This window comes from Carassius carassius, chromosome 10 (assembly GCF_963082965.1).
Source record: "Carassius carassius chromosome 10, fCarCar2.1, whole genome shotgun sequence".
Classification (NCBI taxonomy): domain Eukaryota; kingdom Metazoa; phylum Chordata; class Actinopteri; order Cypriniformes; family Cyprinidae; genus Carassius; species Carassius carassius.
In genome coordinates this window covers 25,894,098-25,919,209 of record NC_081764.1, presented here as the reverse complement: position 1 = coordinate 25,919,209, position 25,112 = coordinate 25,894,098, and the positions used below count along the sequence as shown (strand labels likewise).

At 36.5% G+C, this 25,112-nt stretch overlaps 1 protein-coding gene across 4 annotated transcripts in view; it reads right to left on the bottom strand.

The window, feature by feature from the left end:
• LOC132152012 (arf-GAP with GTPase, ANK repeat and PH domain-containing protein 1) overlaps positions 1 to 25,112 on the bottom strand; it is a 182,629-nt gene that overhangs the window by 58,047 nt on the left and 99,470 nt on the right. For all 4 annotated transcript variants that reach the window (XM_059560631.1, XM_059560630.1, XM_059560628.1 and 1 more), the window contains 5 exons: positions 24,828 to 24,969; positions 23,772 to 23,906; positions 15,026 to 15,153; positions 14,624 to 14,779; positions 13,181 to 13,273 (listed from right to left, as the gene is read on the bottom strand). In XM_059560631.1, coding sequence (XP_059416614.1) covers positions 13,181 to 13,273; positions 14,624 to 14,779; positions 15,026 to 15,153; positions 23,772 to 23,906; positions 24,828 to 24,969 — 654 coding nt within the window. The remainder of the gene's footprint in view (positions 1 to 13,180; positions 13,274 to 14,623; positions 14,780 to 15,025; positions 15,154 to 23,771; positions 23,907 to 24,827; positions 24,970 to 25,112) is intronic.

Below are 25,112 nucleotides of genomic sequence, written 5' to 3'. Positions count from 1 at the left end.
AACTGCATGTTGCGTTCGACTACGACGGTCAAGACGATAAAACTCTCTCCAAGGTGATTTAGTGGTCCTATGATCATCCTTGATCTGTAGATGAAGATCAGTAGTTTTGCATAAAAGGGCTTTATCTTGCTGGAGTTTAGTGCTGTTTCTAAAACATGTTACTTTCTACCGGGTTTCTGTTAGAATACTATGAATTGTTCTTCATGTGCATAGTAACTGAAATTTAAAACTGGTAGAAAAGGCTCAATAAACTACTGCACAGATATGATACACTACGCATCAAAACCCTTTGTGCTTTGAACTTTTCTATGCAGAGCACTGGGCGTTGTGACGCATCATTCTGTGCACAGGATCCGTATAAACTCTTCATGCTGCTTCATATTGGAGCCTTTTACAGTGTGTGTTATAATATACTTTCTGCACAATTAAATATTATTAATAGTCTATCTTGTTGTCTTATCTCTCATATGTTGCTGCTTTATTAGTACATTACTGTACTATAGATTTAAGTTTTTTTTTTTGTATATTAATATAAATATATTACTTGTTTTTCATAAATGTATTTTACAACATTACAAAAAGCAATGTTTAACATTTAAACAGATTTAGCCCTACACTTATCCACTTTTATTTTCCCCCACTAATTTATATATTTTTTTCCCTAAATGTTTATATTTTTTATATATTTATATTTTATAAAATTATTGTGAACTCACGATTTATCTAGAGTAACTTTTGCTACTGAAAATATCCACTAACCTAGTTTATAGTAGTATTTTTGTCAAATTATGATCATATATTTATTTGTTGTTTTTCTTTACAATGAAGTTGTCAATATGTGACAGATTGTGTTTTACACTAGCGGTTCTCAATTCCAGTCCTTGAGCCCCCTGCTCTGCACATATTGTATGTCACTCTTATCGCTTTAGACATTTGTTCTATTCAAACGCAAGTGCCCTGTGAAGTGGACATCACAGGATATTCCGTCATGATTCCAGTACGAAGCGAACGTATATGTTCAATTCAAAGTGCACTGAAGTGTGCAAGACGTAAATTTAAATTGTATTTATTTACCGTCGTATATGATGTCATACTTGTCTGTGTGTGAAGACGTTGCACAGCACAAATCTGTGAATAAATGTTCCGATGTGAAGTAAACTTGAAGTAAACAACATTTCCCCTGTTCAGGGAGTAGGGAGCAATGAACACTGCGTAGGGACCATGTCAATCGAAACACAGTTCATGTAAGGAGCTCACTCCTAATGAGCTGATTATCTGAATCAGGTGTGTTAACAAAGAGAGACATACAAAATGTGCAGAGCAGGGAGGGGGTCACGAGGACTGGAGTTGAGAACTGTTGTTTACACAACAAAAATTGACGATCAGGTCAACAGATTGAGGTATAGTAATTCTACACTGATTAAAAAACAAAACCAAACAAACAAAACTGTACTGGTATCAGATCTGAAAAAGTGGTATCGAGTCTTCCCTACCCTAAGCCACATTTTAACAAATATTAGTCTTGGAAGAAGCAACAGCAGCAAAAACAGTAGATAAGTATAAGTCAAGAAAACATAAGTAAGACAAAGCAAAGCTCTTTTTTTTTTTTGTCCCGGAAGGAAAAGAGCCGGAACAGAGTAGATTACAAATAAACTTCACAAGCAAAAAAAAAACTCTAATCCAGGGATAGTCAATGTTGGTCCTGGAGTGCCGCTGTCATGCAGAGTTTAGCTCTAACTCCTGAACAAGCTAATCAAGGTCTTCAGGATTACTAAGGCAACAGACAAATAAGGCTTTTTTTCAGGGTTGGAGCTAAACTCTGCAGGACACTGGCACTCCAGGACCGACGTTGCCTACCCCTGCTTTAGTCTGTGCACCCTTCCATTAAAAGATGTGCTGATGTGCTCTTATCAGTGCATTATCTTCTTCTTTCAGCTCTTCCCATTTCTTCCATTCTTCTATAACAAAAGGATAGGTTAACTGGTAGATGAATGCAGACTGTGGCATGGGTGTGGACAGAGTCAGTATGTGGACAGGATCCATTTCCTATGAGTCTGCACCGGACAGCCGCTCAACAAAGGGTTGGGTGTTTGCCCATGCTGGCCTTATTGTTCTTGGGCACTCCAGAGAGAAGGGTGCTAAATTAAGTGTGTCATCCCAACACTGGCTCGCCTCCGGCCCTGTCACTGTGAGTGACTGTGTACGTGTGTGTGTACGAGAGAAGCGGGGTCACGTGAGTGACATAGCGTGAAAGCTGGAGGTCTTATATCGTTGTGGACATCTGATCTAGCTAGTGCAGGCAGTGAGGGAACACACCTCCCCAAAAGGCATTTCAATAGTTCACGCTTACATATAATTAGCTGAGGTATGGAATGCGTATTTGGCGTGCTGTCCGGGGAAGGGCTCCGAGCTCGGGAATGGCCCGAACCTAGAGTACCCCCCCCCTTCCCCGTCTATTTATAAAGTGAACTTGAAGTGAGGAGATGGGGTGGAGGAGGGATGCTGATAAACCGTCAATGGATAGAGGTAAGTCAGCGATATTTATACTATGGGATTGATTACTTGATTATGGTCCACCTGTGTTGATTAGGCTAAGTATCTGACGCGCTCCTCCCGAATCTTATTAATAATCTTACATTTATCATTTAACGACAGGCAGCACTGGCAGACATTCTCTCACGCTGACAAACACCGATTTGATTTGATTCGATTCACGATTCATAGGTTTTCGATTCGATTCAAGAACGATTTTTGCAAATTTAGAACGATTCAATTCAATTCGATTCACAATTCAATTCGATTCAATTCGATTATAACGATTGATTCTGCATTCAAGTGCATTTACAGGATTATTTAAATGTTTCCACTAAATTATTTAAATTCATAATTATTATAATTTTTTTTTTTTACAAGGAATTATCTTTTTTTAAATTAATTTTAATAAGCTGTAAGAAATCAAATACACTGCTGGACAATAATCAATCATTTGTAATCAATAATTTTTTTTCCTAATGGCAATTTTATGATCGTTTTATATACTAGGCTACATTTAATTAGCAATTATTTACATTTTCTGCACAGAATAAGGTAGAAAATATATTTTATAGTTTCTGTACTGTAATAAATGATATGTCAATTAGCACTGCATCATTCATAAATTTTATTTATATTTTAGATTTTTTTTAACATTTCATCAGTTCATTCTGCTTTTATTCAGTTTAGCTGAAGATAAAACCTGGCACGTCTATGAGAGCGAGATCAGTACTCTTTCAGTGTGAAAACGTCTTCATCTCATTTTAACAAAATAAAATGCTATAGTAGGCTAGCTATTTAAATTTTCCTCTCCATCAGCAAACGATGATTTTGAGAGAAAACGCACCCGTTGTCTGTTTGCTAAAGCAACGAACGCTACTTTCATACATATGATTTTCAGAAAAACGTTGCGCTCTTATTTCAAGGTCATTGCCAATGCTGAGGATATTTTAATTTTAAGACAGATATTGTCTGTTGGGTTAAAAATTTAATTCAAGATAATAAACAAAGTCTTAGGACTACTGGTGTTTTTGGAAATTATTGCCAAAAAAAAAAAAATAAAAAATTAAGGCATGGCAACTTTCACAGCTTTTTAATATGTTATTAAAGACTCCCATAAGATTTCATAGGACTTGTCTTAGACTACAAGTAGTGGTCGACCGATATGTGTTTTTTTGACAGCCGATGCCGATATCTCGGAAACCCTGGGGGGGGCGGGGGGGGGGGGGGGGGGTGGAGGTTGATAACCGATATTAGTGTTGTCACGGTACCAACATTTCTTTTAATTAATGCAATTTAAACATTAAATTTTTGGTTAAATAAAGGGGATTTGCTATTAAAATTAAAACATGGAAGAAATATATCACATATATTCTATATTTCTGACACAATGGCTTTATGTAAAAATTGACGGGTTACAGTGAATACCTTTAAATTGACTGGTTTTACTCAAATTAAACCATAAAATGCTTGTGAAGTGACGCAGAACAGTTCTGGTGATGTTGTTTATGTATTTATGTCCTCATTGAGATGGCAGATGCTGAAATTACTGCAAGCGTCACGCAGAACATGCAGGATTCATATTTCAACCAACTTTTGCAGCTTAACATTTAGATTTGATTTGATTTTGAATGGACAAATTCCGTGACTGTCCATTTTAAAATGTAAGTTTCATTTTCATGACTGGATTTTGAGATTCCATCCACGTTTTCTGCTTCGTGGAAATCATAGTGCAGTATGCGTCAAGAACCGGGTTGACCGGGTCCTCGGTACCACCGGTACTTAAAGAAACCTGGTACCGTCACATTTTCATTTTTTTTTGTACCGACTTGGTACCGAAGTACCGGGTCTTTTGACAACACAAGCCGATATAAAGCCAATATTATTTTTTTAATTATTATTATTAATATTTAAGAATTTTGAAATCATTTGACAATGGATAAAAAAACAAATGTGTAAAAGAAACATATACTTTAGATGACAGTATTTTTCACAAATAAATATTGAATAAAATTATATATATAAAAAAAGTAAACACTGTAACCAACAGGGCACTCAGTATACTGGGACGTTTTTGTGCATTGGGAATCATATTTTTCAAATACAGCCAGGGTAACCCTCATTTTATATACAGCACACAGTGAAAATGACATGAATATGACAGTGGGCAAATGCATAAAGCACAGCATCATTTGAAATCATGAGTTTAAAGTTTAAAGCATTCAATTCACATGGACTGTCCAATCCGCAGAGAACACATGATCATGCTGGATAAAAATGCACACTTCACAAGATCTCACAGCTGGATTCGACTAAGTTTGCAAGGCTTGTGAAATTAAATGTTCATTAGTCAATCAAAGATTTGTTCAAATTATATAAATGTGTATTTGTTCAATGCTGACGGCAAACGAGAACTTATTATAATGTTTGCCTTTCTATAACTACTAGGCCTAATATAAAATAAATCATTATAATACTTTCTGTATACATTAATTCCTTTGTTTAACCATTCTATTTGATTATTAGACAGACTTCTATCCATATCTGACAGAACTGTTAACGACGACGGCGACAAACAAGAGAGAGAGTGTGAGCACTGTGCGCGCTCAGGCACTGCCGCTCTCAGCCCTGTCAAAACAAAAGTCCCGCCTCAAACACATCGGCCAAGCAGAAAAAATGATCTGCCGATGCCGATATTTGAAAAATGCCAAATATCGGCCATGGCGATATATCGGTCAATCACTAACTACGAGTATTACTGTTTAGCCATGGTTCAACTTTGTTTTTTAATTCTCAAAGGGACAACAATATCTAAAACATTATAAGAATTATAAAAAATATTTTATGTCTATTCATTATATAGAGAAAATATTGAGTGGAAAAACTATTGTAAATGCATTGTATCATGCAGATCATAATCTATAGTTTCAATCAAGTTTTTGTCTGATAATGAAAACTGAAAATAAAGGACATTTAGGAAATTATCCACAAATCGATGTCTTCATAACTAAAGATGTGGCCATGTTAACTAATGCTCAGGAGACCAAGTTTGATGAAGATACAGTAAAGACTGTAATGTGAAGTTCATCATGGCTCTTGGATTTAACAATAACACGTCAAGGTCATCAAGGAGCTTAATGAGTGGTTTAAACACTCCCCTGAAAGCTTAAACCAATCAAAGCCAATGGATACTGGTAACAAGAGATTAGACAAATCTAAACAGAGAGCTCTAATTGATGTTTGTGTATTTGGTTAAATTATTTTCAAGCTAAAATTATACAGGGAAAAAAAAATCTAATTTGCGGGAGGTTAGTGTGCATGACAAAAATGGCATATTGGCCAAAATGGCTCAGAGCAGCGATAACCTTTCCCTGGGAAATGATAGTTTTCCAATCCCACAGAAGGCGGATCATGTCACACTCGTTAAAGGCTTGATAGCAGGTCTTTAATATTCACCGTCTTAATTAGGGCTGCAGTTAATTTCATTAAATTCTTTCGGTGCTAAATGAAGCAGATTATGAGACATCTTTTATTGCGAAGCGTGAAATTACAGCCTGCCCACTGCCAATGGCAGGGCCAAGCTAATGAATTACAGGGTAAATAACACCCGAATTAACCATCCAATTTAGCTCCTTACAAAGCACCCCTGCTCTGAAGGGGCAGAACTTCGTCAAACATGCACAGCTCAGTGCTCATCTAGGCACCAGAACATGCAATTACAACCATGATACTAATTTCCCTTTATGATGAGGAGAGACGTTTGAGTGCCATTGTATTTCTTAAATGGAAATTTTAAGAGAGCAATGCACAGTAAAAAACTAATGTGTGAAGTTTCACTCTGCACCAGCAAACATGGAAAAAGGTCTAAATGTTTAATCTTGAGCAATGACAACACATCAGCTAGGATGACAAGTGGATAGCCAATAAATCAGGCATAGTCAGAAAACAACTGTAATGGAAATCAAAGACAATAAAAGTAACTATAGGCAGGAAAAAAACCCATGGTTTTTACTCAGAATTGGTTTTCCTTTTCGAACCAAACTATTTTCAACATGAAACAGCAACAAGCAAATCCTGAACAAATGACCATTATGTTCTTTCTAGAGAAATCAAAAAACTTTTAAAATGAACTTTTAAATTAATCAAAAACATACTAAACGACCACTGTTCCTTCACAAATTACTTTTATGATCCAGTTCTTTTCACTGTACTTTGTGTACCTAGTTTGCAAGACTTAAATCATCAAGATACTGACTGGTATGCAGTTAAAGATACACATTATGGTTTTGTCAGTAGTATTTTATACAAACAACAAACAAAATGTGTTACCATTTTTGCTTGTTTAGTATTATTATTTAGATGTATTATTTAAATATTTTCCCCCAAGTATTAGCCTATTCCTCAAGAATCATTATTCAGAACTGAATTGGTAAAAAAAAAAAAAAAAACAGCAAAGAAATATTATTATTTTATTTATTTTTATGACTGTACTTAAGTGTAGTACCACAAACCAGTAAGTACAACACAGACATGAAGATGGCTCTTCTGCAAACATTAGTCTCACTGCATCCATCTAGAGCCCCACTTCTAAAAATGTATTTGTCTTTAAGCTTGTGTTAAAATGCCTTTCCATACAGTTAACAAAGATGTGTGAGTGCGCAGTAATCGGCTAATTAAGAACGTGGAACAGATGTCGGCAGACTCCGGGCTGCACAGGGTCAGTAAACAAAGCTGGCGATCATTAGAGTAACATTAGTTTCTGAACAAAGCCATAAACAACTATCAAACTAAACAATCTTTTACAGACAATCCAAAGAGCTTGCCAGGTTTCAACAGAGTTTCAGCATAATAATCACTGTTCAGTGTGATCTCTGACAAATGTAAATGAGCCATTAAAAAAAACAAAAACAATAAAAGCCATTAAAATGACCACCAGTCAAAACAAACAAAATAATACAGTCATAATAAACTACAGATGTCAAAAACAACCGGGATCTCTGCGGTGATTGGACAAACAGTCATATTAAAAACAAGGAAGAATGTCAAAGAATGCTAAGATTGGCAGAGGCGAAAGTTGTCATGGCAAATTCATGTGACACATCTGACCTCCCTACACCCACTCGGAGGGCTCAGAGAGGGCGGTTTGAAGCCCTCCACAGGGAGACGGCAGTGAAAATGCTCCTCTTTAGCCATCTAATTGCTGGAGAGTGCGAGCCCACCCCAGCCTCATTACTGTCCACCGAGCCGTCTGCATGTTTTAATGAGGAGCATGTTCTAATGAAGACGTTTTTACAAAGGTTTTATTGTAGCTGAGAGCCATGTTGAGAGCGTAACCTTCAGCTCAGGAGTCAGGACAATAACCTTCGTAATGAGATCACAGTGTATAGCAAATAAACTGTGACAAGGACTAGATAAAGAATAAACCTAGCATGCGCACATACACAGTAAAAAAAACAAAACAACTGAATTAAAAAAAAGGTTCTTTATTGGCATCTATGGTTCTATGAAGAACCTTTTACATTTCCAATACTACAGAGCCTCGTTCATGACATGGAAAAAAAAATTTGATTACTAATACACGATTACTATTTTGTTCCCTTAATTTTCTAATTCATTCCCTTGATGTACTAAAACATGCACACGATTACTATTTTGCCCACTCAATTTTCTAATTCGCTCCCTCAATTTGCTAAATTGTACGCACAATTTAATAATTCATGTGCACGATTTAGCAAATCGTGGGAACAAATTAGTAAATTGTGTGCATAATTTATAAATTGAGGGAACAAAATAGTAAATTGTACACGTTTTAGCCTACTATTTTTTTTACAGCATGCCATGTGCGGGGCTCCGTACAATACACAGAAGGCTCTTTATACTATGAAAAAAAGTTTTTTTTTCGCATTTAAGGTCCCGATATATCCCAGCACAATTCCAAAAACCAGAGCAACGGTATACTGTTAGCGACCAATCCTATACCACCAACACTGCTGGGAGCCACATTTAGATTATCATGTAAATATGTGCTGCTCACTTTATGAAAAACTGCAAAAACTTATGATTTAAAAAAAAAAAAAGCATGATGATCTACCCCTAAACATAACCATCCCTGTGGCAAAAGCAGATTGTATGAATGTGTACAAATAAGCTTTTACTAATTCATAAGAATTAGCCACCAATTAAACAAAACGTAAAATAGTCAGGAATTGCCATGGGATTGTGTTGGTTTTTACTTGCATCAAACCTCAACAGAATAAACAGAAGAAATGAACCAGAGAACATTTTCACATCAAAGAAGGTGGGGCCCCAGAGCAAACCTACCCGATATGTAATTGCCATGGAAAAATAGTAGTTTGCAAATAGTAGCTTCAGCCTAAACAAACTTTTCTGGAAAGTTCAGTTTGGTATGCTGTTCCAAACTCCTGACACCAACTCCACACAAACTCTGTATTTGCATAATTTTGTTCTAACTGATGACACACAAATTTGTTTAAGAACTGTACACTGAAAGGTTCTTTGGGGAACCCAAAATGATTCTTCAATGGCATCATTACAAAAAACACCCTTTTGGTAACTTTATTTGTTAAGAGTGTTGAGTGGAACAGACAAACATCAAGCGCAATCGATTTTGTTCAGGACTCATCCGTGTTTGAGTAACTCACTAACAATTATGGCCATACCTTCAAGGAACAGCTGATAAATCTAATACACTCAGACATCTGCCAAAAAGATTACAAGTTAACATTCCTCATCAGCAGCCAAGCCGGCAATGACGTGCAGCTGAGAGCCAGTGCGCGAGAGTTCAGGCCAGCCATTAATGCCGTAACATGAGTGAGGGATTTCTGGTGAAATCTGTAAAAATCAACTTTCCTGGACCAAAAGAGGCCCGTGAAGAGATGTTAATATGAGGCAGGTAGAATCGGAATTGTACATGGCCACACACGCTATAGGAGAGCAGGTCTAACACCCAGCAGCCTGCTGTGGCCAGTGAGAGGCAAGGAGGCAGATCGAAAGAGACACGAGCACGTAAGAGGAAAGACCACAGGGAATTATCAAATCAATTAACATCTAATTCCTAAACGAAGCTCTGCCCTGTGCCGTTGACCGCAAACTGCTCGGCTGCGTTATCGTCTGTGAGGGGATGTGCCCAGGCCACTTTCATACTGTTGGTGAAACACTCATCGCCTGAACGTGGTGCCCAATTAAATGGGAAATGCCACATCAGCAGATAGAGTCAATGATCTGACGGAGAGATTCTGGCCAGTGGCTCCATGGCTCCTTGTCTCTCCATGCATCTATTTCTGAGAAGGATGGGGAGTTTCTGAGATGTCATGGATCAAATGGACATTATTAAGTAAACTAAGTTTGATTAAAGGACCAATGGGCAGGCCCACACAGAATGGGCTTCCAGAGAAGTCTGCAGAATCCAAACACATATCTTTCACAAACTTCTACAACATCTAGAAATGCACAGTTAATAAAACTAAAACTGAAATTTTTACATGGCTTGATTCATTTTTTATATGTTAAGGTCTTGCTTCAATTTTGCACTTATTTTATTTGTAAAAGTATAATTTCACTGTAAAATTTTTGAAAAAGTATGTACTGTATTTATTTTACATTACCATAAGAATTTGTAACAACTTTTATAATTAAGATTAACTAAAATTAGAATAATTGTGAAAAAGACAGAAATAATATTATTGTATAACTACTACAAATATAATTTTAGGACAAATTAATAATAGATTTATCTAACAGAAATACAGTGTGCATGTGTTTATCTATCTATCTATCTATCTATCTATCTATCTATCTATATATATATATAAAATATTCATCTTGATTGGGTTCCAAAAAATAGTAAATTTAAAGAAGCCTAAGACAAGTTCCAAGATCAATATAAAGTAAACTAAAAATACATTTGAGTCCACATTAAAGTACAGGTAGAATGTGAGTTTTTTTTTTTTACTTTTCCTGGATATCGAAACAGTAAACGGTCATTATATCACAGTTCAAATCCCAGTTGCAGATATGAAAAACACAACAATATGACAGCAATATGACCCCCCCCCCCCCCCCAAAAAAAAAGTACAGTCTTATTTAAATGTGTTCCTTTACAAAGAAAATGCAAAAAAGTGTGTGTGGGCCAGCCAATGTACCTACCTACCACCAGGAATCTAAAGCACTAGCGAGTGAGCGAGAGACAGCAGGAAGAAGTGAAACACTGTGGACTGCAGAGACTGGTGTGCTTTGATTACGCTGGCTGATTGATCTTCTCATGAGATGAGGGACACAGGCACTGACAGGGCTTCTGATCGGCACAAGAGTGTGTGCGTGTACAAGTAAGTGTGGGGCAGGTCCTGTCTGACACCAGGGAAATCAATCCCTCATTTATGTACCCGCAGTGTCAAGAGCCTGAGAGATGTTTCAGAGATATGGCTTTGTGCCAGGCCCCCCGTGCGACACACTCTCCATCCACTAATGTCTCACTATACTGAAGGCTCTCTAACATACCTATAAAAATAGCACACACAATGAGAACTCCCTATTATAATTAAGTTCATATTACAAATTCAAATCACAATCATGCCTCTTGTCTATCTGAATGAAGTCATAGAACACTGTTGTTCTCTCCTGAGAACACGCGTTATCGTCTTGAACCCTCTTGGCATCGAACATACAAATCAGCGCAGCGCAAGCCCAGTCGGAAGAGAGTCAGATCATAGTTAAAACTGCATGCTGCTCTCTCCTCCGCACAGCTGTCTGCTACGGATCAGCCTTCCCATCTGCCACTAGCGCAGTGCCCTGCTCTCAGCAACGCTGTAGCCGGACCAGCCTCATTTCTTCTTCATTAACCGCCACTGACTTTAACAGGATTTATGCAAATAGAGCCGCAGGAGGTGAGAGATGACTGCTGGCAGCATTAGCTATTGCTTGTGCGCCTCGAAAAAGAAGTACCTCCAAAATCCCTTTCAGGCAATTCAATCAGCAGCCATCTTGGGAATGCTCCTGGGCAGCTATATTTTCCATGTGGGTAACAATAGGCATACATCTGCTTGAAAAAGCCAAAATCCTCAAAAGAGCTGTCAAGATTATTTCTACCTTACAAATCAGTCTTTTTTTCTAAAGTAAAACAAAGTAGAAATTGTAGACTTAAGTTTACATGCATACAGAAAATGTTCCTTGCTAAATAAAAGTACCGTGTAAAAAAAAATTTGAACGGTACATACATGTGAGTGTAAATATCTTATGGCATGAGGGTCCTCAATATGATGTTATTTAATGTTTATTTCATGCATGTCACAAATTTTGCAGACAAATGTTTTTGTGTTTTTTTTTTTATAAGCAGTTTTGTTAAAATGTTTTTTCTTAGAAATAATAAAATATTATGCCAAACTACTTATTTCTGCTAATTTTAATAATTCTTTCTTCATTATAATATAAGGACAGTAATATCATCCTGACTTTTTTTACTTTTTGCCCTCAAAAATATTTACATTAATTTTAATACAAAAAAAAAGATAGAATCATAGAAGAGCTGCATTTTTATTATATATATTTTTTAATTAAATTAATAGATGTGATAAAAACTGGATGTCATTTAATTGATTCATAGCTCATAGTGACATTTGTATTACCATAATACTAAGTAGGCAATTTAACATTACGATGCCACATATATACCAATGAAGATGCAATGTATTCTCCAACATCTAATTTGCAGAAAAGAGGGTCAGTTGCACTTCCGTTTCATTGCCTGGGTGTCTTTTATACATTTTTTTGCCTCCTATGGAGCCTCTCAATGCGAACCCAGCAGGTCCTGAACATGGCCCGCACATCCAAAAGATCTGCAGCTTCGCTGTTGAACGCCAGCTGTGCTGTACGGTGGACGACAGAAGCGCTGCTCCACTGTGGCACGGTAAACACAGATCTCACTTAAAGGCAGCTTTAATCAGAGATGCAATTTGTTCATTTGAAAATTACAAACAAGGCCACGCGCTGACATGAGGGGGCACGATTAGTGCCGCTAATTACCTGATTCTTTCACTCCAGCTGAGATGCACGGAGAATGATCTCCCCCCCACCCACACGCTAGCTAGCGCTCTCCTTTACTCTCTCACTACGCACTCTTGTTTGTGACAAATTAAGGCCAAGTCAAACAATCTCTCCCACAGTGAAATGGAGGGGGTCTTCTTCACATCACATCTTCTCATTCCCCTTCTCCACACATACACCACTTCTTCTTGACCCAATCCACACTTTTCAGGGAGGGTTGATCGGGAAATATGGGCCTGTATGCAGATTGGTAGACTGCACTTCATTAGTTTCCTCGTAGCTTTTTTCTATCCCCTCTTTTGACAGGGAAAAAGAAGGTGGGAGAGTGAGATGGGGTAGGGGTTTTGGCTGAGGGGGGGTGCGTTGAGGAGATAGAAATCCCTTCCCACTTCTTATCCTAATGATCTCATTTCAGCACACAGGAGAGCCTGGCTCTAATTGATGTCAAGTGCGTGCTTTCACTGTTAATCAAGGAGATGGCATCAAACGGGCTTTGCGCGGGTCTGAGTACTGATCTGAAGCCCATCGTCCACAATACACCACTGCTGGACTCCAATTATACCAGTCCAGACGGCCGGCCAGACCCTACCTGTTTAATTGGGATAGCACGGCCACTTCCAATGCTGTCTGCGCGGCCATCCATCCCTTTCTTCTCCCTGTCTGGTTCGCTTCCCTTCCGAGACTGTGGGGGAGAAGACATCATTTTAGTCAAAGGCGAGCTAGCTGCTAATTGAGCCTAACTTCAGACTAGATCTAGTTTGGAGTGCAGGGCACACAACTTCAAAAGTCAAGGGGGTATAGGAGGGGTGATCTTGACCTTTATGCGACCCCACCCCCACAACTTCTTGAAAGCAAGACATGTGGTACATCTGAACTACTAAGGAGCATACAAGACCAGAAGAACAACAGTCTATCTCTCTCTCGCTTATATATATATATATATATATATATATATATATATATATATATATATATACATATGTGTGTGTGTGTGTGTGTGTGTGTATATATATATATACACACAATCATATGCAGTATACATACACACACACATACTCACACAAAGACTTTTGTGCAAGACTTTTTTTTAAAGTTCTCATCAGAAGATGCTCATCAAGGCATAACCAATATATTTATATTACACTTTCATTTAAAAGTTTTAGAAAATACTTTTAAAACAATAATACTGAAAAACATTATTAGAACCATTCTTTAAAATGTAATTGTAACATTACTCCTGTCTTTAGTGTCGTGAATTTTCAGAAGTCATTCTAATATTCTGATTTGTTTCTTAAGAAACATTTTTTATTATTATGTTGACAACAGTTGTGCTGCTTAATGTTTTTGTGGAAATGTGACTCATTTGTTGTTGTTTTTTTGATGAATAAAAAGTTGGTAACACTTTACAATAAGGCCTCATTAGTTAACGTATTAACTAACATGAACAAACAATGAGCAATTCATTTATTACAGTATGTATTAATCTTTGTTAATGCTAGTTAATGAAAATACAGTTGTTCAGTGTTAGCTCATGTAAATTCACAGTGTGTTAACTACTGTTAACAAGCACAACTTCTGACTTTAATAATCTATTAGTAAATGTTAAAATTAACATGAACTAAGATTAATAAATGCTGTAGAGGTATTGTTCATGCTCAGTTCATGTTAAATAAAGCAGTTAACTAATGGTAACTAATGAACATTATTGTAAAGTGTTACCAAAAACTTCAAAAGAACAGTGTTTATTTGTAATGTAAATCTTTTAAACATAAACTGTCTTTTTATCAATTTAATGCATCCAGCAGAATAATAATAATTAAAAAAAATATATAAAAAAAAAATACAGACCCCAAACTTATGAATGATAGTGTGTGTGAAAATAAATAAATATATATAGATAATTCAAATAATTTATTTATTTAAATATTAATTCATTTTTTGGTGCTGTATTCATTTGGTATGATAAGTAAGAAACTCCTTTAAACTGACTGCTGTTTCTGTATTAAGTGTAATTTTAACATTAAACACTGACCGTAAAGAGGTTGGAACGTCGTTTGGACTGTTTGCGGACGGGCGTAGGGGTGTTGGCAGTTTGAGGTACATCGATACGCAGTTCCTTCTGACTGGTACTGGGAGTAGAGGGTACAGAAGAGGAGTAATCGCTCAAACTGCCCCCACCATTACTGGTCTGTAATACACACACAAAGCAAGAATCACATACAAAAGCAAGAAAATAATCTCACGTTACGAAGAAATGCCACAAGCCTCCTGTTTTTCTGAGCCTCTCTAAGCTTGGCTGCACAAACACAGGCTCACTTGTACACTGCTAATGAGAAATCAATTAGGAATGAGCCATGTGGAAGAGGATTTCCATCTGCGGTGGGAGCTAAAAGATTTATTTTTTTTTTTCAGGTTTTAAGTGTTTCAGACTTACCTGGCTGATATGCACTGCAGACACAGGCGCTGCGCAGACGGAGGAGTGGCTTGGAGAATTGGGCAGTGACTTACAGGGTCCGATTGACAGCTGCGCTTTCTTCCGGGTTGCAACTATTTTCTGAGCCACTGAAATTACAAAGAAATGGAAAAAGTCAGGGGAAATGTATGTATTATAGAGAAAGACCTACAGCAAAGAAAAAACTGTTGCAGTAAACGCAACCCCGGTTCAGTCTGACAGGTAAAGTAGTCCCTTCATTACCCCTCATGAGAGCGTATATGGAATCGCTAACCCAGGCCGCCCCTAATTCGCCCATCACTCTACTCCACAGCCCGGCACCCACACTGCTCTCAAAGCCTCCAAGGCCCATTATTTCAACATTTTCCCTCCCCTGTCCATTTCTCTTTTCCCTCGATGCTCTGCCCGCACCAGATAAAGTGCGTCGTCAGTCAATCGCTCGCCTCTGTCCCTATCGATCGGTTGACGGGCCTCGTTGCAACCTGCTCCCGGCCCGCGGAGAGATGTTCTACCGCTTCGTCATCTCGTGGCTAACGACATTGATCTCATCATGTGAAGAGAAGCTTACGGAGAAGAGCTCATTCTTTAACTCATAAATCCCTTAAAGCAGACACACACAGGGGAGGAGAAGAGTAGAAAGTGGCTTTTTATTCCCTCTCAGAACTTAACAGTAACTCTTAAGTTGTGAACTGTCAATGGGAAATTGAAATTCGCTGATTAAACACTCCTCTCAACATAATGGTGTTTAAATTTGTTTTCCCTTGAGTCTCAAACAACTGCCCTCTAGTGTTCAGAAACTTCCTCAAGCCTTTAAACTGAAGTGGCCCAGAACTCAATTACTCCAGCTCCCAATAAATAGGGCCGGCTCTCATCCCGCTGTAATTGAAAGTCATTGTTTTAATTGGACCTATTAAACGTCTGAGTTTTAATGATGATTCCGTCATAAACATTTACCTTCAGGTGAGAGAGCACTGTACAAGGGCAAACGCCATGCTACTCTGCTAAAAAAAAAAAAAAAAAAATCCCTCAATGCAATACTCCCATGCTCTCCTTGTCCCATCTGTCGCTCCAACGGAAACGCTGTGCAGCTGTGTTTATTTAGACTCGTCGAGACACGCTACCACTCTAATCGGCTAATTATAATCATAAACGAGCAACTCCTCTCATTTGAAAGGAAATAGAATAAAGAGAAGCAGCAAATAGCACTGACGAAAACTGTTAAGGGGCGATGACAAATACGAGTGTGCGCAATAGAGAAAAAGTTCTTAGAAATGCAATCTTTTTATTTAAATGGTTTGGGGGAAAAAAACGTTATAGCATTTTCAGCGAAAGTTTAAATGTAATGAAACCAGTCATGGTGTAATCAAGTTTAAAAAATATATATATTTAAAGCAATTTCCTTACATCTTGAATGGGTGAATAATAGTTTCCAAACCAATCACAGTAATGTTTTTAAGGTAAAAGCTTTTCTTGTACAAATATAATTCATTCTATTTTTTTAAAAAAAATATTATATTTTGGGGGAGTTGAAATGCTACAACAACCTAACAAAAAACTGGGGATTTTTTTTTATTTTTGTATTTTTTTTAACACATTTGTGAGGGTCTGCAGGGGTTCTCTTCATTAAATCATTTCCTTTTCTGAGTGTGTTTTATTATGTTTCTGCATGTTGGTTGCACCAGACTTTAGGTCACACTGCATGACTTTTTTCCTCTCTCTATTTTTCTTTTATTATTTTAATGAGGCTTTATTTCTTCATTATGATATCTGGGCAGTTGCAATCACCCTGACATTTTTTTACTTTATGCCGCTCAAAAAATATGCTCAACATAGAAACACTATTCAAGTCATTGTGTGCATGTTACATTTATGGACAGATACAAATTTACATGAATAGAGCTATACGAAAAAGTGAGCATTGTCTCACTTACCCTTATGTTAATAGCAATGCAGCTCGCAAACCCAGAGTGGCCTTCATGAAAACACTTATCAGTTACTCCGTTATCACCCAGAATCTTTTAAAGAGCTTTATAATGAGCATTCGTAATAAGTCCAGCCATTTAAGTATTATTGGACAATAGCACTGCAAGAGCATGAAGGAGGTGAGAGATATATGTCCACAGATCTCTCTCCAGACACCCCTGCTGTATTTTACTTTAAGTGTTAAGAGCAGTTATGATAAGACTGGGTTAAATATTTAAACTGCACAGCTAATACAATTTAACTTTGACTATCAATCTTGACTCCCCTCTGAGAGGCAGACATTTATCCTGCCGGAAACATTTCCCTTTGATTAGATTTATGGCACCGCAGTCAGGAGAAGCAGAAGCACAGCCAACACAGAGCAGGACCATTCACCCCACTGGATCCACTCTTTTTGTACAGATTTAGAGAACCATGGCTACTATTATAGCCACTAAGAATAATTCCAGCTCTATAATATATTAGTGACACTTGTCAGTGGTTGAAATGAAAATGCTGCTTTTACTACAGCAAATAGCAAATTATCCTGTTGTAATACTTATTACATTATAATACATTCTGCTGCAGTTGGTGGAAATCAATAGCCAGGTTTCAATCCATGTATACAATCAACAATATCTGATTATTTTGGGGATGTCAAACTAAAAACACTGGATAAGAATCAATACAATAAATGAAAAAACACACACTATTCCCATTTTGATTTATGCACATATCTTTTGATTTTTACTACCAGATAATCATGATGATTATATACCAGATAATCATCAGTTTGCACTAATAATCCACTGTCATGACTCATGACCCTGCTCTGATTTACTGCCCCTGTGGCTGGGTTTATTCATTCACTCAATTATACTTTATCGAGGTCAACAGAATAGAGAACCCTGCTGAACAAAGACTTGGACCCCCGACTCTGCAACACAGGTTGTGACCTCTCTCCTAAACGCTGAGCTGATACAACAGACTGACCTTTTTTCTCCACCCCCAGAGAGAAATGAGGAAAGAGAAAAAGAGACTACATCGTGCAACGTATGGATGGACAGAACAGGTAAGTGGAACTAAATGAAGACACAGGTATGTTTATTAGGCTGCTGCTGTCAGAGCGGTTAGCAGCAGTGTGTTATAAATATGAGCTAATGAGTCGGAGGAGAGTGAGGCAGATGAGCCACCTGCCAGGAATCTTGTTTAAAGGTCAAACAGCTCCTGCACTTACTGTTCAGTAATTAAACCTGCTACACAAGATGCACAATACACACTTGTGGAAACACAGACTCGCATCCACATGAAACACTACCATTTTACATGCCAAACGCAGAAAGTTGAAGCCACAAGTGTTACAGTGATACTTATGTCACGCTGACAGCTGATTTCACAAATGTACACACAAGCAGTCACACTGGAGTAATGGCTGCTGAAAATTCAGCTTTGCATCACAGGTATAAATTACAGTTTAAAATGAATTAAAATGAAAGAAAGCCATTTTAAATCGTAATACTATTTCACAATATTACAGCTTTTACTGTAATGTGGCCTTACTGAGCAACATAAAAAATAAAAATCTGACCCCAAGCTTTTGAAAGTTTTTTTTTTTTGGAAAGGTATAAATTATAGTTCATTGTTGATTCTTGCTCATTCATAATATTTTAATTGATGTTAATTTACACAACTCCATTCAAAGTTACAAACTTATTAGTATATAAAGAAATTCACATTCACTTAGAAGTTTAAATTCTAGTTTTTGTTATCTAACTAATCTTAACAAAATTAACTTAAATTAACATTTGAATGTTTTTCCAAGTTATATAATGGTGGTTTAGGACCCAGAACACATGGTACTTAAAAAAACTATTGTACACTTCAGTTATTACTTCCAAATACACTAATACAAAACTCTGATGTAGTATTAGCAAATATTCAAGCAGCAACAACAACTTAACGATTAATCTTCAATACAAACTCTATAACATTTACAATCAAAGTAATAGTCCAACCATAGGGATCCATGAAAGAGACACTGATAGAAATAGAGAGATTGAGAAGAAAGAAAGAGAGGAAGTGCACAGCAGACCTCGTTAGATGTTAGTGTATGCTAAGAAAGCTCTACATCCTCACTCTGACACTGTGACAAGGCAGCTAGCGTGAGGGGAGGAATGGGCAGGGGGGTAATTAGGATAATTAAATTAGCACGTTGATGGACGCAGGCAGGGGAGCTGTCAGGACCCCTGACCTCTACCGAAGACAAACACATTCACACACTCTGCAGAGCCCCTTTCACACTGCCATTCCGGCAAATACACGGGTAAAGTGTTCCGGCAATTGTTCCCGTGTCGCTAGATTTTGCACTTTCACACTGCCAGTGATTACCCGGGATATGTGCGTGCTTTCACACACAACCTGTAAAGATCCCGTAACGACACGTGACATCAGGACGTGACGTGTAATGTACGAGTCGAAAACGTTAGGCACGTTATACTTTCACTGAAGCAAGCGAACGATCTCGGTGTCAGCGTGGAAATTGAGGAACAAACTGATCTCTGCTGCATTACAGTTTGCACATATTTTTTCGTCGCAAACGTTGATCTTCCTTCAAAACAGCAGGTTAAAGAGTCGCGCGTCATCACTTCGACATGGCATTAGATCTGACTTTTGTTCACACAGCGCTCGTCCCGGGTTGAACCCGGCAATGTTACTAGGTCCCCGACCCGGGTTCAATGCTGGAATCAATCCCGGGACGTGGTTGCTTTCACACAGAAGGTGACCCGGCAATGTTCCGGCAATATGCCGGGTCGGACATGCAGTGTGAAAGGGGCTCAGGTGTAGAAATACACACGCAGCCATGTCCACAAGCACTCTCAGAGCTGTGGACTCTATTTGAACAGTAGGCACATATAGAAAAGCACAAAACACACCTAAATACACACACACACGACCTACTGGAGTAAACCCTCATCTGACCCTGACCAAATAAATTGGCAAACTGGCCATCTCGTAAACACTTTGTTACATAAATCTAATGCAGATAACTACTGCACCAATTATTTTTAATGGTTAATGTTCTTGTTATTTGCGTGTTGGCATCTCTGTGATTCTGGGAAAGCAATGCAACTCGCTCGTCTGCATTATTTGATTTATGGCAACTCAGGTCATTATATTATTGAATGCTCAACCAAAGACAATTATCATTTATTAGAGGCAAAAGGCCATGATGAGCCTGGGCCCTGTTCTTAAACATGAGCTAACTTGTATGTATGTATATATATATATATATATATATATATATATATATATATATATATATATATATATATATATATATAGACTTTTGTCCCATTAGGAATTATGAATTTGAGAGAGTAATAACTGATTGTGACAGAAAATAAACCAGGGTGATCAAACATGCATAAATCTGCATTGCAAATCAATGGGCATCACATGCTTTTATAAAAAAATAAAGAATAAAAAAATAATCTATTGTCCTGCACTTTCATTAATACTCCACTGAATCTCTCAAATCAATCGAGAAGACGAAAGAAGCAGAATTACTTCAAGAAAAAATTATCCTGGTATTTACAACGATAGTGTATCTCATTTTACTGCTGTAAAACATGTTTAACAGAAAATATGGCATACTTGTAGAAAAACATTTAAAAGAACAACTATGCATCATTATTTATATTTATATATATATATATATATATATATATATATATATATATATATATACACACAGTACAGACCAAAAGTTTGGAAACATTACTATTTTTAATGTTTTTGAAAGAAGTTTCTTCTGCTCATCAAGCCTGCATTTATTTGATCAAAAATACAGAAAAAAACATAATATTGTGATATATTATTACAATTTAAAATAATTGTTTTTAAATGTATTATACTTTAAATTATCATTTATTTCTGTGATGCAAAGCTGAATTTTTAGAAACATTATCACATGATCCTTTAGAAATAATTCTAATATGATGATTCATTATCAAAGTTGGAAACAGTTCTGCTGCTTAATATTTTTTCAGAACATATGATACTTTTTAGGATACTTTGATGAATAAAAAGTAAAAAAAGAAGCTATGTTTTTAAAATATAAATATTTTGTAATAACAATATACACTACTGGTCAGTAATTTGGGGTCAGTCATTTTTTTTTCTTTCTTTTTTTTTTTTTTTAAATAAAATCAATACTTTTATTCAGCAAGGATGTGTTAAATTGATAAAAAGTGATAGTAAAGAAAATATATTATTAGAATATATATTAGAATTTTTTTTGTTGTTGTTGAATAAATGCAGTTCTTTTTAACCTTTTATTCATCAAATATATTAGTCAGCAGAACTGTTTCCAACTCTCATAATAAATCAGAATATTAGAATGATTTCTAAATGATCATGTGATAGACTGGATGTTACATGTGACACTGAAGGCTGGAGGAATGATGCTGAAAATTCAGCTTTGCATCACAGGAATAAATTATTTTTTTAAAGTATATTCATATAGAAAACTATTATTTTAAGTTGTACTAATATTTCACAATATTACTGTTTTTTCTGTATTTTTGATCAAATAAATGCAGGCTTGATGAGCAGAAGAAACTTCTTTCAAAAACATTAAAAATAGTAATGTTTCCAAACTTTTGGTCTGTACTGTGTATATATATATATATATATATATATATATATATAATGTTAATGTATAATACCATATTATAGTACCTCTCTCTAGAATACTAGAATTTCACACAAATATTTTTTAGAAGAAAAAAAAATGAACAAAAGATTATATTTAAATTGTATATCTTATTTTTATTATATCTTTTTATATGATGTTATAATTATGAATATTTTTTTACAGCGTCGCTCTTTTGCAAAATGCACACCTTTCTGGTAAAACAGTTGTATTACAGTGTGTTGTAAAATACACATGTAATATATATTTTAACAAAGTCAGACTGGATTTTTTTCTCTTTCTGATTTATATACTAAGATGACATTGTTCATGTGCAATATAATTATGGAGCCAAACAAACTCAAGATCAGTGCATACTGCTTCTACTTTGAGATGATCAACTTAAATATCAGAGCCTGTAAATATGCAGTGAGCCGATGATTTAAACTCTTTAATTATGGTCACATGTGTAGTTATGACACCTCATGCATTGCTCTGATGCCAAAGTAGGCCCAAATCAGGCAAACAAAATGACATGAGTCTGTGCACACGTGCACACACACACACACACACACACACACACACACACACACACACACACACACACACACACACACACACACACACACACACACACACACACACCTCTGGGCAGTTGCCATGCTATCAATGCAACACAAAACATTAAAATAATCATTTTGGTACTCATCAATAAATTCCACTACAGTGGATAATTAGAATGCATGATTAATTGAGGATAATTAAATGAGAGATGCGAGGAGACAGCGTCAGTAATGATCAGGAATTTAGCCTTTTCTTGCTCTCATTTAGTGCTTCTGATGAGCTTGGCCATAATACAGACATGTGCACACACACACACACACACAGTTAAATTACAGCAGTCTTGGCTGGAAGATAATAGCTGAGCGTTTAGATTTTAAATCTCCGTCCTGGATGGAGCACTGAACGCTTCAGTCTGCCCAACCCCTCTGAAGAGCTCTGTGCATCAGCCAGCCAGCCTCACACAGACACATGCATGTGCAAATACCGGAAACACACGGTATGCCACATTGCAAACCAAACCAATGTGTCCATATAGAAGTATACAAATACGATATAGTTAGAAAAACACGCAAACTTCAGATCGATAGATATTACTGTTCAAAAGTTCAATGAAATATAATCAAATTGTGATATATTTTCTCAAAATTAAAAGAACAAGCATTTTTATGTACAAATGTAAAATTCAATATGGCCACTTTCTTCTCCTTCTTCAAAATAAATAAATACACTTACCAAACTTTCTATAAGTTGCATAAACTGCACGTGTACTATAACTTTATGGTACTAAGCAGTTAACACAATATAGACTTGAAAACACTTGAAAGATATTTAAGCCACAAAGCACTTTCCAGGAACATAAATATAAATATGATAATAAACATAGCTCAAATGGCACATCTGTCAAAACATACTAGAAACACAATTTTCCAACGAGGAAAAATGTCCATAAGACCTCCAATGCTTTTTTAAATAATAAAATCTTCTGAAATGAGCCCCATTTCTTACCATCTTATGCCCTCTAGTGGAGCACAGGTCTCAAAGGCTGCTTACAACTTCATCTTCACTCTATCTCTCCTGATTTTAAAAGCAAGTACGCAACACTACACCTGAAACGGTTAATGAAGCTCTTTTAATCTTACTTCTCAAAGTGTCCTAGCAAAAATCCAGCACACAGAACAACACGGCTATCTCTATACCTCACAGAGCAATGCAAGGCGAGATGGGCCTTTTAGCCTGTAATTAAGAGTTGATTAAGCCAGATTTGGTCAGCTATTCAACAGCAAAGTCACCTTGCACATTCTGCCTCCTGCTCTTTATACTGTAACCCACATAATGTGAAAGTAACAGTAATCCAAGCATGCACTGTTATGACCGGTGCTGCAATGAATCTAATCTAACACATACAAATGACACATCTGGGAAGAATGCTAGATTTAGGTGTTTGTTTAGGTGTTTAAACACAACAAAGCGTACACTTGAAACTATTTTGGACAGTACGAAAAGACTCACCATCCTGGAAGACGCGCTCCACGTTGAGGCCATAGGTAGCACAGGTCTCATAATATGTGCACCTCTTCAGGTCGTTGGACAGTTTGCGAGCGCGGGTGTCATCGATGACACGAGGGTTAGCCGCACTGATTGCATCTGCGAAATGGGCAGGACGGGACAAAGAAATGTGAAACTATAAATGGTCTGAATAATTCATGTTTTTAAAAAATCATTACATCAAATGAAAGAGGCTTCAAATTCATCAAAAAAAAACAAAAACAACAAAAAAAAACTTGTGGACACAGTAAATTATCTTCCATTAATTAGAGTGTGGCACCCTCTAGTGATCATATAATGAAAAAACCAATAAGTAGTATGAATGTTATATTTTTTGCATTTAATATTTAAAAAAAATAAATATCTGCATTCAAAATTTTGGGGTCAATCAACTGTTTTAAAGAAAGTAATACTTTTGGATTAAATTGATCAAAAGTGACAGTTATTTCACTTTCACTACAAAAGGCATTTATAATGCTACAAAATATTTGATTTTAAACAAATACTGATTATTTGAACATTCTATTCAATAAAGAATCCTGAAAATGTATCAGGGTTTTCATGAAAATAGTCATTCAGAATATTAGAATGATTTCTTAAGGATCATGTGACACCGGAGTAGTGATGCTGAAAATTCAGGTGTGCCGTGACACAAATAAATTATATTATAAATTATATTAAAATAGAAAACAGTTATTCATATCAAATAAATGCAGCATCGGTAGAATTACAGTCTAAAAAAAAAAAAAGATAAACTGAGGTTTTACGGGTTTGAAACAACATCAGGGTAAGTTATTAATTACGTAAATTTGCTATCTGGGTGAACTAACCCTTTAATGTGTTTGTGAATTGTAAAAATAATTAAACTGATCAACAATCCCTGATACGTTGAAGGAATTTTTGTATTCTTTTCTTTCTGAATTCTTTTCAATTTGTTGCCAAGCCACTGGAAAATATGGCCTTGAATTTTGAGTGTGAGTTGCTGTCATATGATATATCCACCCTATATACAGTACTCACCCTGAGTTCCCACAAGCACCAGGGGCACCTCTGCTGTGTTTCGGTAGTTGGCCATACGACTATAGTAGTGGTAGACCGTCTGAAAGCTGATCTCATCTTCCAGACTGAACACAAAAATCACCGCATCCACCCACAATGCAAACTAAGAGAGAACGATTGAGAGGGTGGGAAGAATTCAGAAACATTATGCAAAAAACATAATGCTTCTTTGTTTAAAATAGGCTAAACATATTTATAGATTCGCTCCCTTATATTACATCATTTTCCGTTCCCTATTCCCTATGA